Consider the following 17,199-nt stretch of genomic DNA (forward strand, 5'->3'; position numbering starts at 1 on the left):
AGTTTGAAATAGTAATGCTGGATGTTCGGCTCTCACTGAGCTCCTCCGGTCTTCGGGTGTTGGTGGGGAGATGATGCCGTGGGAGCGCTTCGATGTACGTGGTGGGATAGGGCTCCGTATGCCGTTGCTTCAAGTCTTCGCGTGCTGGTGGGATGGTCATGGGCGAGGCTAAGGCGAGTGGGAAGCGCCGCTGGTAGGGATCGCTACGTCAATCGGGGCTTCCCTCCTATGCGTCGGGACTTCCCCGGCGCGTGAGAAGGATAGCTAGTGTTTTCGCCGTCTGCATACCAAGACTTTTATATCAACGTTTGCAGCCGTTGTTCTCCGGGCTTCCCTCTTATCTTATCGGCCGGGCGGATAAAAGTATTGATCGCCGGGCGACTTGTACGTTCTAAGACTCTTATAGAATATTGCATTGAATAAAATATTATTTCTTATATGCTTAATTCCTTATTACTACCTATAATGTGATTACAAAATGCTACGTTATATAGAATACGTGTACGCGTTGCATAGCGTATTAGTACGGGTATAATTTCGTATAAAGATATAAAGATATAATAATAATGTGTAAAAGGTATAAAATTCTTAATATTAATGTGTGGATATATAAATGCTCGTGTACTTAATAATTAAAGCGTGTCACGGGATGCGCCGTTCTTAGTTAATAATATTACATTTGCATTGCTCTTTGCCTTAGGCTTTCAGTATACATTATCTTATCGGGCGGGCGGATAAGATTATCGATCGACGGCGGACTTGCATTTCCGTGCACAGTCTAAAACTCTTATAATGCTTAACGTAGGAATAAAATATTCTCTACTGAATATTCTATTGATACATATAATAATCTTACGCTGCTTAAACTAGGGTGTGCGTATAAAATCTTGAGGATACTGAAGTTTTTACAATGTGTAAATCGCACTTCTATTCTGATACATACATATATATATATATATATTACCTTTTGATATTACTCAAATTATTCCTTGCAGGTTGAAAAATTTATGTATACAACTTTTGGGTTTATGTATACGTTCCTTTATATATATATATAACGTTTTAAATTTTGTGACATTTGTAATAAAGTTTTCAGTTTCCTAACGGTGTTCCCGTGGATTATAAATAAATCTTAGATTGTATGTTTTTAGTAGTAATGCAGCGAGAAGGTTTCGCGAATATACGTAGGTGTTTACAATTGTGATTTTTTATTTTAATGCTTAGATATATGCAATAGAATTTTGATGTCGCGGAAACAGCCGATAGACATACATATATATGTATATAGTTTGGCTATTTTGACGACTTTCCCAGGGCCGCATGTATAAAAGCTCAAAATTGTTACCTTTCCGAGGTTTTTGAACGTGTTCTCATTCTACAGACTAGTAGCTATATTTTTACGTATTTTTGATATACCGGGTGTCCAAGAAATATTGATGTGGAATATTTATATGCCGTTTTTCGTTACGAGGTACAATTCTTACCTTGTGATTATATGTATGTACGCTTGTATGTGTGTTTTATGTATGCAGTCCATATACAGGGTGGACATAAGTACTAATGCTAATTTCTAATTGCTCTCTTTACTAAATGAGCAACTTTCTTCCTATATACTGATACTCGCATAATGATTGACTCGTATAGTTTTTATATAGGGTGTCTAGTAAATACATATATGTTTTTCCCAAGTTATTATAATGAATTTTATAATTGATCTTGCTCTATTAGCATCCTTTGAGTGAGTCTGGTGAGAATTTATTGTTTATAAAAATGTGCGACTGGGACGTCACACCACCCCCCTTAAGTGCAAATTTCGGAGTGAAAGTATTTCATGGAGAATTTTGCTCATCCAGTCTGGCACGCATGTCTCTAAATGTATAAACGATAGGTATCGGATGTGTGTCATTGACGGCTGGTGCGTTAGGTACAGTTTCTATGTTTGGTTGCTCTGGCGGGTTTTGTGGAATTACATTTGGTTGTGGCTGTGGCCTATTGGCCAAATATAGCAATAAATGTGTAAAGGAACTCCAGATGGCTCCGAGTAAATGCAAGCTACAGCCATATGCCGCATGCAAAGCATAGCCGTGAATCAGTGTGTCAAATACAATCTTTACTATTCTTATTATTATAAAAATGCCGAATACGCCGGCAGTTGCCGCACCAAATGTTGTAAAACCGTTCCATATTTTAGTTAGTGTGTTGTTATAAATTTTATTCAGCGCATTTTCGTCTAATAAATTTTGCAATGAAACGGTATCGGATTGTATCGTTTGACCCGTAAAGCCTCGAGCGATGGTATGCAGAACCGCGTTCTTTTCCGCGGGGAACATAATGTGGTCTCTTAATTCGTCAAGGTCTTGTTGGGAGTAAATGCCACTGGTGGCTAGTGATTTTGGCGCAAGGTATTTCCAAGAGAGTTTTGTTAATGGTTTGATTTCGTGAGGGGAATTTATCATGGAAGGGGTAGGGTTAAATTGCAGCCAAGTTCCTTCGATATTGTATATTATTGGGAGTAAAGGATTACAATCTCTGAGTGTACTGTGTTTTATGACGATATGTGATTTTGGTGTCATGTATAGTGTGGCGTTTCTAAACATAATGGGCAACTCAGCATGGCACGTATTTGTTTTTCGTAGTGTAACCTCTATAGGTATACATTTAACTATGTGAATTCCCTCCCCGGCTGTGACTGCCATGTAGCCTGGAGCTTTCATCACCCGGTAGGCGAATTCATCTGGTAAAACAGCAGCAAGAGATAGGGTATTTTGTATAACCTGTTTCTCTAGTTCGCATTTCTGCATAATTATATCTTTGTATAAAGAGGTAATCTGGTTCCTCATATACTTCTCAACATAAACAAATTTTGAATTTGCGTACGTGAATAAATCTAGGTTCGTTACAGAGGTTTTTGATCTTACTTTGAAAATGTTTCCCTTTTGTGTTTCAAAAATGAACAGTTTCGGATGTTCTGTGCCATACAGTGTGTAACCGCATATTGTGTGTCTTCGTGTTAGTGTCAGTGCAAAAGTGATGTCTTGAGATTCTAGTGTAAATATTGTGGTATTTTGGTGATCCAATATGCCTTGAAATTTAGTAGAGGTGCCTTCATACAGGACGTCATATGCTTCAAACCCACAAGCGGTATTGGGTATTCCTTCCCAAAAGGTGTAACCATCGTCCGAGTCTATACAGGATTCGTCCGATAGTTCACAAACAGTTCCGGATTTTAACATTACTTTTCCTGCGTTTAATTTTACCGGCACGTATGAGTCTTTTAGAGAGATTTTTACAGTCGCCTGGACTATCACGTCATCCCATGTGCCGTAATAGTCTGAGTATTGGATACCTTTACAGGTCCCATCTACGTTTACTTTACCCACGAGCGTGACACTTCTATAATATGTACGATTTGATTTTAGGCCATCGATAATTTCTGCGGTTCCTACCTTCAAGAGACCCTCTTTATGCATTTGAATGCACCTAGCGCGAGATGTTTCCTGCAAATAGCTCGCGTAACCGTTATGAACGGCTGAGATGTGTGAGTGCATTCCGCAGTGAGATATGGTTCTTAAGATTTCTATTTTACATTGCGTTATATGTGTCTGCGCATAACTGGATAATTGCAATAGCTGTATGTATGTATTTACGGTTGCAGGTGCTTCGATTTCGATGTCACATTCGCCTGATCTCAGCAAGGACACAGTGGTCACGTTCAAATAGGCTCCTCCGCAATCGTACGCTATGATTGCTGATGCGCCAGAGAGCAATATGGTAAGTATCAAAACGTGGAAAACCTTAAAAATAGGAATATGATATTTGAGTATAAATGTGTAAATAATACATTTTGTTCGTGTTTAGGTAAACGTGTATATGTATGAATAAATATTTAAAATTCCTAATATTACTAGATCCAGGGGTCCAGGCTGCGCTTATAAAAATTCTCCTTTTGCGCTTTCTTTCATCCCGGATCTATAAAATATGTGCCTTTGCACAACTTCAGTTTATTCACGTGAACTACGCGTGGTTTTCCACGGAAGTCTATTCTCGCGTTGTTCATTGGTAATAATTCTAAAATTCTATATGGCCCAGTATATTGATCATCTAGCTTTCCCTTTGTGGGCTCCTTTAATAAATAAACTTTATCGTTAGCTTTAAAATTTTGAATATTGATTTTTCTATCATAATATGTTTTACTCTTTTCTTTTGATTGTATCAAGTTTTGTTTTGCTAGACCCTGTGAGTTTTTCAAAGTTTCAAAAAGGTTAGTGAGATAATCCTGATAAGGCTGTTCAGTGACGTCCTCGGGAACTACGGAGGAAGATGGAGTTCTGGGAAGATGTCCAAAAATTAGGGAATAAGGAGTATAGCTGGTTCCTTCGTGGACTGATGTATTGTAAGCAAACATGGCAGGCTTAATGTGCTCGTCCCATTCCTCATTCCGGTTGGTGTACATCTTCAAGTATTCTGTCAATACGTGATGTGAGCGTTCAATTGAACCATTTGATTGCGGGTAGTAAGCTGTCGTACGGCATTGCTTTATTTTAAAGTAGCTAGCTATTGTTTTCATCAGAGAAGTAAAAAAGGTCGGAGCTTGGTCCGTTAATAATGCTCTTGGTGCTCCATATATGCATATGAAATCTTTTATGAAGGCGTTAGCTATTGAGAAGGAGTCTGCTGTTTCCATAGGAATGGCAACTGAATATTTCGTTAAAAGGTCTTGTATAGTTAAAATATAAGAATTGTTTCGGCTCGTTACTGGCAATGGTCCTACTACGTCTATAGATACTTTATCAAATGCAGTTCCTGGGGTGTCAGTGATCATCATGGGTTGTTTCGTTTTTACTCTTGTTAATTTCTTGATTTGGCAATTCCTGCAATTCTTTATGTAATCTTGTATGTCTTTCTTCATTGTGGGCCAATAGTAGTTTTGTCTAATTCGATGGTAAGTTTTATTCACACCTTTGTGTCCTCCAATCTTCGTAGCATGTTTTTCATAGATGATGTTAGCTCTCTCTTCTAGGCCAGGACATCTTATTAAAGATTTGCAAACTGTTACTATTATTGGTAAGTCTGAAAGGAATCTTTTTAAATTTTTATATACAAAAATCCATGGAACTGTATCGTATAGGTCGTGTTGCGCTATACTGATGGTTTTTAGATTTAGTTCTGTTATGGCATCCCTCAACGATTTTATTCCGTCTATAATGTCATTGTGTTCTATTTGCACTCTTTCATTTTGTTTAATAGGGATGTTTATTAAATATTTCCCGCTATTCAAATTCGTTATTTTTACTCTTGTGAAAGTTAAGTCTTTGTACGTGGGAAGTTTATTTTCTGCTGAATAATCCTTTGCGCCCTTATCGTAGGGATGTCCTTGGAGTGTGGTAAAAACGACATGGTTATCCTTTCGGGAAAGCAGTGAATCTCGCGTTTCATTAATTTTAAAATCGTTCTCTTCACCTGAAGAGCGGGGTTGTGGAGATGCAGATTCATCACTCTCGCTCTCGTTTTCTGGATCTTCTTCCGACGTCTCTGAATTGCTTTGGTCGAACTCTTGCTCTCGTTTGTCTAGATCTTCGTTTAGATTTTCAGGGAAGAAGATTTGGGATGGGATTTTTGTGGTTACCGGTGGAGTTAATAAAGCATTGTCGTTTAAGTCTCTGATAATTGTTTGTTGTTGGTCAACAGGATTTAATGTGTGGTTAGTATCATTAGAAGAGAAAGTGATTGACGGTCTAGACTGTTGCGTAGCTGTCTGGTATGAGAAAAGGGATTCGTTTGAATTATCGTCTGGCTCTACTAGGGGGAGTATGGAAACGTCAGGAATAGGTGGATTTCTAGAAAGTGCATCTGCTACTACGTTAGTCTTTCCTGTTTTATATTGTATTTCATATTCGTACTCTGATAATTTTAGTCTCCACAATCGGGAGCTGGGATCCTTGACCGAATGTAGCCAAACTAGTGGTTTATGATCTGTGAGGATTGTAAATTTCCTGCCGTATAAATAATGCCGGAAGTATGTCACACAGTAGACTACGTCTAGGCACTCTTTTTCTATGGTGGAATATCTTCCTTCCGCTTCATTCAAAGTCCTAGAAATATATGAAATAGGTAAGTCTTTCCCCATCTGTCCTTGGCTCAACACGCCTCCTATAGCGTATCCACTGGCGTCGGTAGTTAATAAGAATGGCTCTCTAAAGTTCGGATATTGCAAAACAGGTTCTTTTAATAATTCATGCGTTAGTTCGTCAAATGCTGCTTCTTGCGACGGTGTCCATACAAAAGGCTTATCTTTCTTTAATAAATCCGTGAGAGGTTTTGCGATTTTTGAAAAGTCCCTAATGAATCGGCGGTAGTATCCCACAAGACCCAAGAATTGCTTAATGTTTTTATGATTTCTTGGTTTTGGAAAATGTTGGACTGCGATAATCTTATTTGGATCTGGTTTTACTCCATCTGATCCGATAATATGCCCTAAGTAAACTACTTCGTGCCTTAAAAATTGGCATTTGTCGGGCTGTAATTGCAGATTTGCTTCTCTTAGTCTTTGCATTAATTCTTTAATTTTTATATCGTGTTCTTCTAGAGATCTTGCATAAACAACTATGTCGTCCAGGTAAACGAATAGTTCGTTTCCTTGCAATCCGGTGAGGACGTTGTCCATCAACCGTTGGAATGTTGCGGGTGCATTTTTCAGACCGAAAGGCATCCGCTGGTACTCGTAATGTTCATACGGTGTGGAGAAAGCCGTCTTCTCTTTATCCTCTGGGGCCATAGGAATCTGGTGAAATCCCTGTGCGAGGTCAAAAATGGAGAAGTATTTTGCACTACCCAACTGGTCTAATATTTCTACTATATTAGGCAGTGGGTACGCATCTCCTATCGTTTTTTCATTCAGCTTTCGGAAGTCTATTACCATCCTCCATTTCTTTTGTCCATCGGCCGCAGATTTCTTGGGGACGATCCATAGAGGAGCGTTATACGGTGATGCTGAGGGCGTTATTATTTCATCCTTCAAAAGTTTTGTTACCTGCCTGTCTATCTCCTTCTTGTGGACAGGCGGGTACCTATACTGCTTCACATGTATCGGTAGATTGTCTGTAGTTGGAATAGTATGTTTAACCGCGGGGGTGAACTTGAGTCTTTCTCCCGGAAGATGGAAACAATCTCCGTATTCTTTAAGTATTGCATCAACGTGGTCTTTTTCTTCTTCGTTCAAATATTCAGTATTTATGATGGGTTTAAGTCGTTCCATACGACTGAGAGATACAGGAGATGCTAGAAGCATATCAGTTGTATCTTTAAGTCTAGAAAATGCTGGCTGCGCAGCTTGTTCAATGAAGGGACCTTCTTGGTCTCGTGAAACTGGAAGAGTATGAATCAAGGTTGATTTAGAAGATTTCCCGTCTTCGGATAGCTCTCCTTGGCTCCTGAATTTAGTAGGCGAAGATTTCCCATTTTTGGCGAGCTCTTCGTTGCTCATAAAAGACTCCATAGGATCCCTGGAAGCGGGAGGTTGAGTGGAGTTGGTAAAACTTGATTCAGCGGAATTAGTAATAGAGAGCTTGTTTAAGCTCGTAGAATTAGTATTCTCAGAATGTAGAAGATCCTCATGTCCTGTTGACCCTGGAAGCGTGTCAATAGTGTGTTTGAGGCACGAAGATGCAGGCGTTGCATCTTGTGTAATGGTAAGACCTTCGTGGTCTTTTGGAACGGAAGATTTCCCATTATCGGCGAGCTCTTCATTGCTCATAGGATTCACGAAAATAGAAGAATTCAGCGAAGTTAGGTGCTCCTCGGAGTCACTGGGTATAAGATAGTCCTCAAGAGGCATGGGATAGACTTCTATGGTGTAGTTCTGCTCTGTTAAATTATAAGCTTTGATATGCCCCTTCCCTCGGGAATTTTTAACAAGAGCTTCACCCAGAAATAATCCCTTCGTTGGCTCGTTTCGAGGAATATAACCTTCCCTTCTTTCCGGGTTTGTTATATTGAACGCAATGTCCACTATAGTGCGCGAGGGCACCATGATCTTTTCTCTTTTGTAAAACGGTACCTGTATGCTATCAAAAGTAAGACATTTTTGTTGGTAATTGATGATAGCATTATTATCTTTCAAAAAACTGGCACCTATTATACCGTCAGCAGGTATACCGAAATTGTCTCTGACGACATAAAATTTTGTTTCTTTCCCCATAATTTCGAATACCACTGAACCCAATGTCCTTATTGGCTTTTCGGAAATGCCTTTTAATCTTAGCGTGTCTTTTGAGTTTATGGGGGTATTCTTTAATATTTTTATTTTAACTAAATTTACGGAGGATCCCGAGTCTATCATAAAAAAGCAGTATCCTTTAAAGTTTTTGCAAGTGAGGGCGATCCTTGGTTGACACGTGTTGGGTCCTAGGTGCGCCATTCCGATACTGGCTTTTTCATCTAGGGGTTCCTCGTTCACTGGTCTGATGACCGACGCTGGGTCATCGTATTCCTTTAATGGAATTTTAGAAAAAGTGGAGCCTTGATTTTTATCGTTAATGCTCAAGTTTGGCTCGTTGATGGCTCCGCTTGTATCGTTATGGGATGCGCGGTCGCTTGGGCCGGTTCCTTGGTCGCGCTCACCGTCGGGCGGCCTTCCGCGTTTCCCGACGCCTGCATAGCATTTCGGTATGCCAGTTTCCGGCACTCTGCTACTTTATGTCCTGGAAGTTTGCAATAATTGCATACGATAGGGGAGTTCGGTCCTGGCTGTCCCGGTATCAAGGGTCTAATCCATGGTCGTGGGGCAAAATTGTTATGAGGGTTTTTTAATATTGATTTAGGTTGTTCTATGTCGGGAGGTCTTGGGTTATTTATATCTGATCGCGTAACAGGGAATTGTCGAGGAGTAAATTGTCTTTCGCGCTGTTTCTCTATTTCCAAATTCCTCGTAATTTTGACAGCCCATTCAATTGCTTCATCTAGGGTGCCTATGTTTCGGTGTTCCATGCGCGTGATCACGTTAGAGGGTAACCCATTTACGAAAGCTTCTAAGACCTCTCCTTCAACTTCGTTATTAAATAAACGAGGGTTATTAATGCCCTGTCGTCTGTTTCCGTCTAATATTGCGAGTTTTAAGTCTTTAATTCTACCCGCGTACTTCAAGACAGTCTCGTTTGGCATTTTGTATGCGTTGGCTAATTCTCCGCGGTATTGTGCTACGGATTTATTCGGAGCGAAAATATTTTTTAATTTGTCTAATAAATCTACGACGCGCGTATATATGTTTCCTTCAATGACTTGATACGCGTCGCCTTCAATTTTGTTAATAATAAATTGTACGAGTTGTGGCTCTTGTACAGACGGTAGTAAATCGCGGGCACGTTCGCATGCTCGGGCGAACTGGAAGATCGAAATCTTATAACCGTTAAACGGGGGAATGTTCGCTACTACATCTTTTATTTTTAGGGTTGGCATGATTACGGGAGGTTCTTCCTGTTCCGGCGAGTTGGCGAATTCATCGTATGCGGACGCGGCGCGGGAAGCTTCATTCACGCGCTGTTCGAGATTGCTCACTTGCTCCGGTAATCTGCGTAATTGTGATAATTCTGTTTGAATTTTTGAAAGGACGTCGAATAACGAATTTGCGTCTATTGACTCGTTAGGGCGTTTGGCTGTTTCTTCCCGTTCTTTAAGCGACATTTTCGAATGCAATTGTTTTTCACGGTCTTCTACGTATTTTTGTTTCTTTTCGATTTCCGGGTCGACGCTTACTGTACCGTGCGATCTTGTAAATTGGGCCATAACTCGGTATACGCGATTTTAAAATAGTTATCGGCTCTAATTGTTCTTAGCACAACAATTGTAAAAGTAGTAACTTTAATAATGTGAAAATTTATAGTAATACGTACGGTTAACTAGCATGTAATGCTATAGTTCCTTACTCCTGTAAGAATGTAGGTTAGTATACAATAAAATAAAGACAGTGTAATAATTTAGTATAACAACAAAATTATATAGCGGTTAAGCAAAATTGTAAAAATGTCTATGTGCATGTAATACTATGATAATAAAACAAGAATGTTTTTATGGTTTTTCTCCCCCTTTTTTTTTTTCAGTTACTTTATAATTCTCGTAGCAAATTGTAAATAGAAAGCTCAAGCAAATGATAAATATAATGTCAAAGCTAATAATTGTAATACATATATATATATATATATATTTTCTTATTTATTCAAAGTTCTTCTTCATATGCCTCTATTGTTAAGATTGTAGTATCTTCATCAAGTGTTACTTCAGGCAAGTCTTCTCGAAATTCAGTAAATCTTAAAAAACATTCAAAGCATTCGTTCCCGATTCTAGAGACAGTTAGCCTTTTTCGACATTCGTCGCAATAGTGGCTGGTGAGGATTCCGTTAATTATCAAAGTATGTCTAAAAACTTTACGCCAATTTTGTTTTTCAGACAGATCTGTTCTTTCACAACACTCTTGACAAAGTGTAGTTCCAACCCTTTGTTTAATATATACTGTTGTTTTTTGGCAAAAATAAACTTGTCTCGTTATCGGGGGTGGGGTTGGTATTTCGTAAATCGGCGTAAGGGGTTTCGAGAATCTATGTGGGCACATGTATATTTTATCTTATAAGCAACAATAGAATAGCAATATGAAGCGAACAATATATATATATATATATATATATATATATATGTATGTAAATAAGTTATGCAGTAAAATATAAGAATATTCTGAAAATAAAACAATGTGATTATAGGGTAAGGTATAATAAAACACACAAAATAGTATAATGTGAAATCGACAATGGTATTTTATTCGTCGCTGGCGCTAACGTTTGGAATTTGAGTCTTTTCGTAAAATTCGCGACGCGGGTCGTTCTCCAGGATTTCTGAATATGGTAACGGAGATTGTTCGACCGTAATCGGAATTAATTTGCAATCGAAGGTTCTTTTCTCAGTTAGCCGTTCGCGACATGGGGCACTCGAATTGTCTGTAATATTTAACTCGTCGGAACAATTCGCTGCTTCTCTAAATTGCGCTCTTAGTAGGCGTCGGAGCTGGTATTTCTTTCCTGCGCGACGCGTTTTTGGCATGTCTTAAGGATTCAACTTTAGTTTCGTGTAGTGACTCTCTGAGGCTCTTATTTTATCCACATAACGATATCCGTCATCCTATTCCAATCTCAGTGTGCGGAATCCTGCCTCACCAAAGAGAAGGAACAAGAAAGAGCGTGCGGAATCCTGCCTCACCACTCTCCGTTTATCGTATGTACACAAAAAGCTTAAAGCAAAGACGAGCGGCTTATCCGCCCAGAGCCGTCGCTCCGAGTTTGCGGCACTTCGAAGAGTCAACTTCCACTTTTACTAAAATCAATCACTTCTCTACTGCGTGGCGTGTCTTATTGGCTTTATTGGCTTTATAAAAATATTTAAACACTGATGTCTGTGTTACATTCGCGTTCTCAACGTGCGGAATCCTGCCTCACCGAAGAGAACGCTCCTGTTACGAGTGACGAGCGGCGTATATACCAGCTACCAGGACACTGTCACAGAACCAGGTATTGCTCAATAATTCTTTCGTAGTGATGAGCAAAATATATTCGCTCTAAATCACAACGTCAGAATGTCGTTATGCTGTCTTAATATTGCAATCGAAGCACACGCAGTCGAGAATAATCACAAAATTCTAACAGCGTTAATGGAAATAAAATCTAACACGAATATGACGTGTAAATTAAATGAATTGGCAAAATCTAAATAACGCGGTGTATAATAATCGAATAAAATTATAGCGGCACTATAACTCGCGGAAGAATCATTAAAATCTGAAAGCTATCAACCGAGACTCAAATTGAACGTTATATCGTGCACAATTCACTTCTGAAAGAAAATGGTTAGACACAATCAATTTACAGGTAGGCTTATGCTATCCCACCGCTGCCACCAAAAATATGTCACGTCCCAGTATTCGAAGTTTACAAAAAAAAAAAACTATTCTCTATTTTAAGAACATGAACATATAATACTAATTGTAGTAATAAATCTGAGTAGTATTTATTAATTATTTTTAGTGTAATTTTCCTTTATAAATGAGATATTTTATTTTCTTTTTCGGTCACCCTGCAGTTCACCGGGTCTACCGGGGACCATAAGACTAATAACCCGTCAACGATTGTGTAAAATTAATAAGTAATATTTCCTTAATTAATAAGTATTATTTCCTCTTACCCTTTATGATTATATGTGTTAATGGTTGATATGATGGATTCTCCCTGTAGCTGGTCCTCCAAATTGATTACTGATAAGCGCTCTTAATTATTGTAATGACGGCTAATTCAGGATGAATTGGTAACCAGATGTTGAAATAATTGGTAGAATTATGTAGAATAAAATAGCACTTTATTTTATATTTAAGTTAAGTTAAGCAATTAATATTACTAGCGTCTGCTAACGCTAGAGAAACTAAGTACAAGAATAGGAGTCTTATAACTGTGAATTCGGAGCTTGTCGATGCGTACACCGGATTACTATGTTGAAGAGCTAGTGGTGTTAGCTGTTCGAAGTTTGAAATAGTAATGCTGGATGTTCGGCTCTCACTGAGCTCCTCCGGTCTTCGGGTGTTGGTGGGGAGATGATGCCGTGGGAGCGCTTCGATGTACGTGGTGGGATAGGGCTCCGTATGCCGTTGCTTCAAGTCTTCGCGTGCTGGTGGGATGGTCTTGGGCGAGGCTAAGGCGAGTGGGAAGCGCCGCTGGTAGGGATCGCTACGTCAATCGGGGCTTCCCTCCTGTGCGTCGGGACTTCCCCGGCGCGTGAGAAGGATAGCTAGTGTTTTCGCCGTCTGCATACCAAGACTTTTATATCAACGTTTGCAGCCGTTGTTCTCCGGGCTTCCCTCTTATCTTATCGGCCGGGCGGATAAAAGTATTGATCGCCGGGCGACTTGTACGTTCTAAGACTCTTATAGAATATTGCATTGAATAAAATATTATTTCTTATATGCTTAATTCCTTGTTACTACCTATAATGTGATTACAAAATGCTACGTTATATAAAATACGTGTACGCGTTGCATAGCGTATTAGTACGGGTATAATTTCGTGTAAAGATATAAAGATATAATAATAATGTGTAAAAGGTATAAAATTCTTAATATTAATGTGTGGATATATAAATGCTCGTGTACTTAATAATTAAAGCGTGTCACGGGATGCGCCGTTCTTAGTTAATAATATTACATTTGCATTGCTCTTTACCTTAGGCTTTCAGTATACATTATCTTATCGGGCGGGCGGATAAGATTATCGATCGACGGCGGACTTGCATTTCCGTGCACAGTCTAAACTCTTATAATGCTTAACGTAGGAATAAAATATTCTCTACTGAATATTCTATTGATACATATAATAATCTTACGCTGCTTAAACTAGGGTGTGCGTATAAAATCTTGAGGATACTGAAGTTTTTACAATGTGTAAATCGCACTTCTATTCTGATACATACATATATATATATATATTACCTTTTGATATTACTCAAATTATTCCTTGCAGGTTGAAAAATTTATGTATACAACTTTTGGGTTTATGTATACGTTCCTTTATATATATATATAACGTTTTAAATTTTGTGACATTTGTAATAAAGTTTTCAGTTTCCTAACGGTGTTCCCGTGGATTATAAATAAATCTTAGATTGTATGTTTTTAGTAGTAATGCAGCGAGAAGGTTTCGCGAATATACGTAGGTGTTTACAATTGTGATTTTTTATTTTAATGCTCAGATATATGCAATAGAATTTTGATGTCGCGGAAACAGCCGATAGACATACATATATATGTATATAGTTTGGCTATTTTGACGACTTTCCCAGGGCCGCATGTATAAAAGCTCAAAATTGTTACCTTTCCGAGGTTTTTGAACGTGTTCTCATTCTACAGACTAGTAGCTATATTTTTACGTATTTTTGATATACCGGGTGTCCAAGAAATATTGATGTGGAATATTTATATGCCGTTTTTCGTTACGAGGTACAATTCTTACCTTGTGATTATATGTATGTACGCTTGTATGTGTGTTTTATGTATGCAGTCCATATACAGGGTGGACATAAGTACTAATGCTAATTTCTAATTGCTCTCTTTACTAAATGAGCAACTTTCTTCCTATATACTGATACTCGCATAATGATTGACTCGTATAGTTTTTATATAGGGTGTCTAGTAAATACATATATGTTTTTCCCAAGTTATTATAATGAATTTTATAATTGATCTTGCTCTATTAGCATCCTTTGAGTGAGTCTGGTGAGAATTTATTGTTTATAAAAATGTGTGACTGGGACGTCACACGTGTCAGTAAGTGAGATTTGTCTAAAATTCTTGCACGACATTAAGGAAATTGAGAATATACGTTTTTCTGCGCACAAAGCTGAGATCGCTATGTACGCAAGTTTTGATCGTTCGGAACGTCTTAGTTACGTGTCAGTAAGTGAGTTTAGTCGAAAATTCTTGCACGACATTAAGGAAATTGAGGATATACGTTTTTCTGCGCACAAAGCTGAGATCGCTATGTACGCAAGTTTTGATCGTTCGGAACGACTTAGTTACGTGTCAGTAAGTGAGTTTAGTCGAAAATTCTTGTGCAACATCAAGGAAATTGAGAAGAACCGCTTCACGGCATACATTGTTAAAATCGCTATGTACCCAAGCTTTGTTCGTTCGGAACGTCTTAGTTACGTGTCAGTAAGTGAGTTTAGTCGAAAATTCTTGCACGACATTAAGGAAATTGAGGATATACGTTTTTCTGCGCACAAAGCTGAGATCGCTATGAACGCAAGTTTTGATCGTTCGGAACGTCTTAGTTACGTGTCAGTAAGTGAGTTTAGTCGAAAATTCCAACACGACATTAAGGAAATTGAGGATATACGTTTTTCTGCGCACAAAGCTGAGATCGCTATGTACGCAAGTTTTGATCGTTCGGAACGACTTAGTTACGTGTCAGTAAGTGAGTTTAGTCGAAAATTCTTGCACGACATTAAGGAAATTGAGGATATACGTTTTTCTGCGCACAAAGCTGAGATCGCTATGTACGCAAGTTTTGTTCGTTCGGAACGTCTTGGTTATGTGTCAGTAAGTGAGATTTGTCTAAAATTCTTGCACGACATTAAGGAAATTGAGGATATACGTTTTTCTGCGCACAAAGCTGAGATCGCTATGTACGCAAGTTTTGATCGTTCGGAACGTCTTAGTTACGTGTCAGTAAGTGAGTTTAGTCGAAAATTCTTGCACGACATTAAGGAAATTGAGGATATACGTTTTTTTGCGCACAAAGCTGAGATCGCTATGTACGCAAGTTTTGATCGTTCGGAACGACTTAGTTACGTGTCAGTAAGTGAGTTTAGTCGAAAATTCTTGCACGACATTAAGGAAATTGAGGATATACGTTTTTCTGCGCACAAAGCTGAGATCGCTATGTACGCAAGTTTTGATCGTTCGGAACGACTTAGTTACGTGTCAGTAAGTGAGTTTAGTCGAAAATTCTTGCACGACATTAAGGAAATTAAGGATATACGTTTTTCTGCGCACAAAGCTGAGATCGCTATGTACGCAAGTTTTGTTCGTTCGGAACGTCTTGGTTATGTGTCAGTAAGTGAGATTTGACTAAAATTCTTGCACGACATTAAGGAAATTGAGAATATACGTTTTTCTGCGCACAAAGCTGAGATCGCTATGTACGCAAGTTTTGATCGTTCGGAACGTCTTAGTTACGTGTCAGTAAGTGAGTTTAGTCGAAAATTCTTGTGCAACATCAAGGAAATTGAGAAGAACCGCTTCACGGCATACATTGTTAAAATCGCTATGTACCCAAGTTTTGTTCGTTCGGAACGTCTTAGTTACGTGTCAGTAAGTGAGTTTAGTCGAAAATTCTTGCACGACATTAAGGAAATTGAGGATATACGTTTTTCTGCGCACAAAGCTGAGATCGCTATGTACGCAAGTTTTGATCGTTCGGAACGACTTAGTTACGTGTCAGTAAGTGAGTTTAGTCGAAAATTCTTGCACGACATTAAGGAAATTGAGGATATACGTTTTTCTGCGCACAAAGCTGAGATCGCTATGTACGCAAGTTTTGTTCGTTCGGAACGTCTTGGTTATGTGTCAGTAAGTGAGATTTGTCTAAAATTCTTGCACGACATTAAGGAAATTGAGGATATACGTTTTTCTGCGCACAAAGCTGAGATCGCTATGTACGCAAGTTTTGATCGTTCGGAACGTCTTAGTTACGTGTCAGTAAGTGAGTTTAGTCGAAAATTCTTGCACGACATTAAGAAAATTGAGGATATACGTTTTTCTGCGCACAAAGCTGAGATCGCTATGTACGCAAGTTTTGTTCGTTCGGAACTTCTTAGTTACGTGTCAGTAAGTGAGTTTAGTCGAAAATTCTTGCACGACATTAAGGCAATTGAGGATATACATTTTTCTGCGCACAAAGCTGAGATCGCTATGTACGCAAGTTTTGATCGTTCGGAACGTCTTAGTTACGTGTCAGTAAGTGAGTTTAGTCGAAAATTCTTGCACGACATTAAGGAAATTGAGGATATACGTTTTTCTGCGCACAAAGCTGAGATCGCTATGTACGCAAGTTTTGTTCGTTCGGAACGTCTTAGTTACGTGTCAGTAAGTGAGTTTAGTCGAAAATTCTTGGGCAACATCAAGGAAATTGAGAAGAACCGCTTCACGGCATACATTGTTAAAATCGCTATGTACCCAAGTTTTGTTCGTTCGGAACGTCTTAGTTACGTGTCAGTAAGTGAGTTTAGTCGAAAAATCTTGCACGACATTAAGGAAATTGAGGATTTACGTTTTTCTGCGCACAAAGCTGAGATCGCTATGTACGCAAGTTTTGATCGTTCGGAACGTCTTAGTTACGTGTCAGTAAGTGAGTTTAGTCGAAAATTCTTGCACGACATTAAGGAAATTGAGGATATACGTTTTTCTGCGCACAAAGCTGAGATCGCTATGTACGCAAGTTTTGATCGTTCGGAACGACTTAGTTACGTGTCAGTAAGTGAGTTTAGTCGAAAATTCTTGCACGACATTAAGGAAATTGAGGATATACGTTTTTCTGCGCACAAAGCTGAGATCGCTATGTACGCAAGTTTTGTTCGTTCGGAACGTCTTGGTTATGTGTCAGTAAGTGAGATTTG

At 38.8% G+C, this 17,199-nt stretch overlaps 1 protein-coding gene across 1 annotated transcript; it reads right to left on the bottom strand.

Annotated features, from left to right (window-relative positions):
* Window positions 1-1,829: 1,829 nt before the first annotated feature.
* On the bottom strand, window positions 1,830-3,233 carry LOC138943443 (uncharacterized). The gene has a single exon (XM_070314298.1). The coding sequence runs from the start codon at window positions 3,231-3,233 to the stop codon at window positions 1,830-1,832; it is 1,404 nt and encodes a 467-aa protein (XP_070170399.1).
* Between the last annotated feature and the right edge of the window lie 13,966 nt (window positions 3,234-17,199).

This window comes from Polyergus mexicanus, unplaced genomic scaffold (assembly GCF_030449975.1).
Source record: "Polyergus mexicanus isolate NDT 795.1 unplaced genomic scaffold, iyPolMexi1.0 SCAF_26, whole genome shotgun sequence".
Taxonomy (NCBI): domain Eukaryota; kingdom Metazoa; phylum Arthropoda; class Insecta; order Hymenoptera; family Formicidae; genus Polyergus; species Polyergus mexicanus.

Bases quoted from the DNA above. Each gene is read 5' to 3' on its own strand.
- LOC138943443 (XM_070314298.1), bottom strand. From the start codon at position 3,233: ATGTTAAAATCCGGAACTGTTTGTGAACTATCGGACGAATCCTGTATA.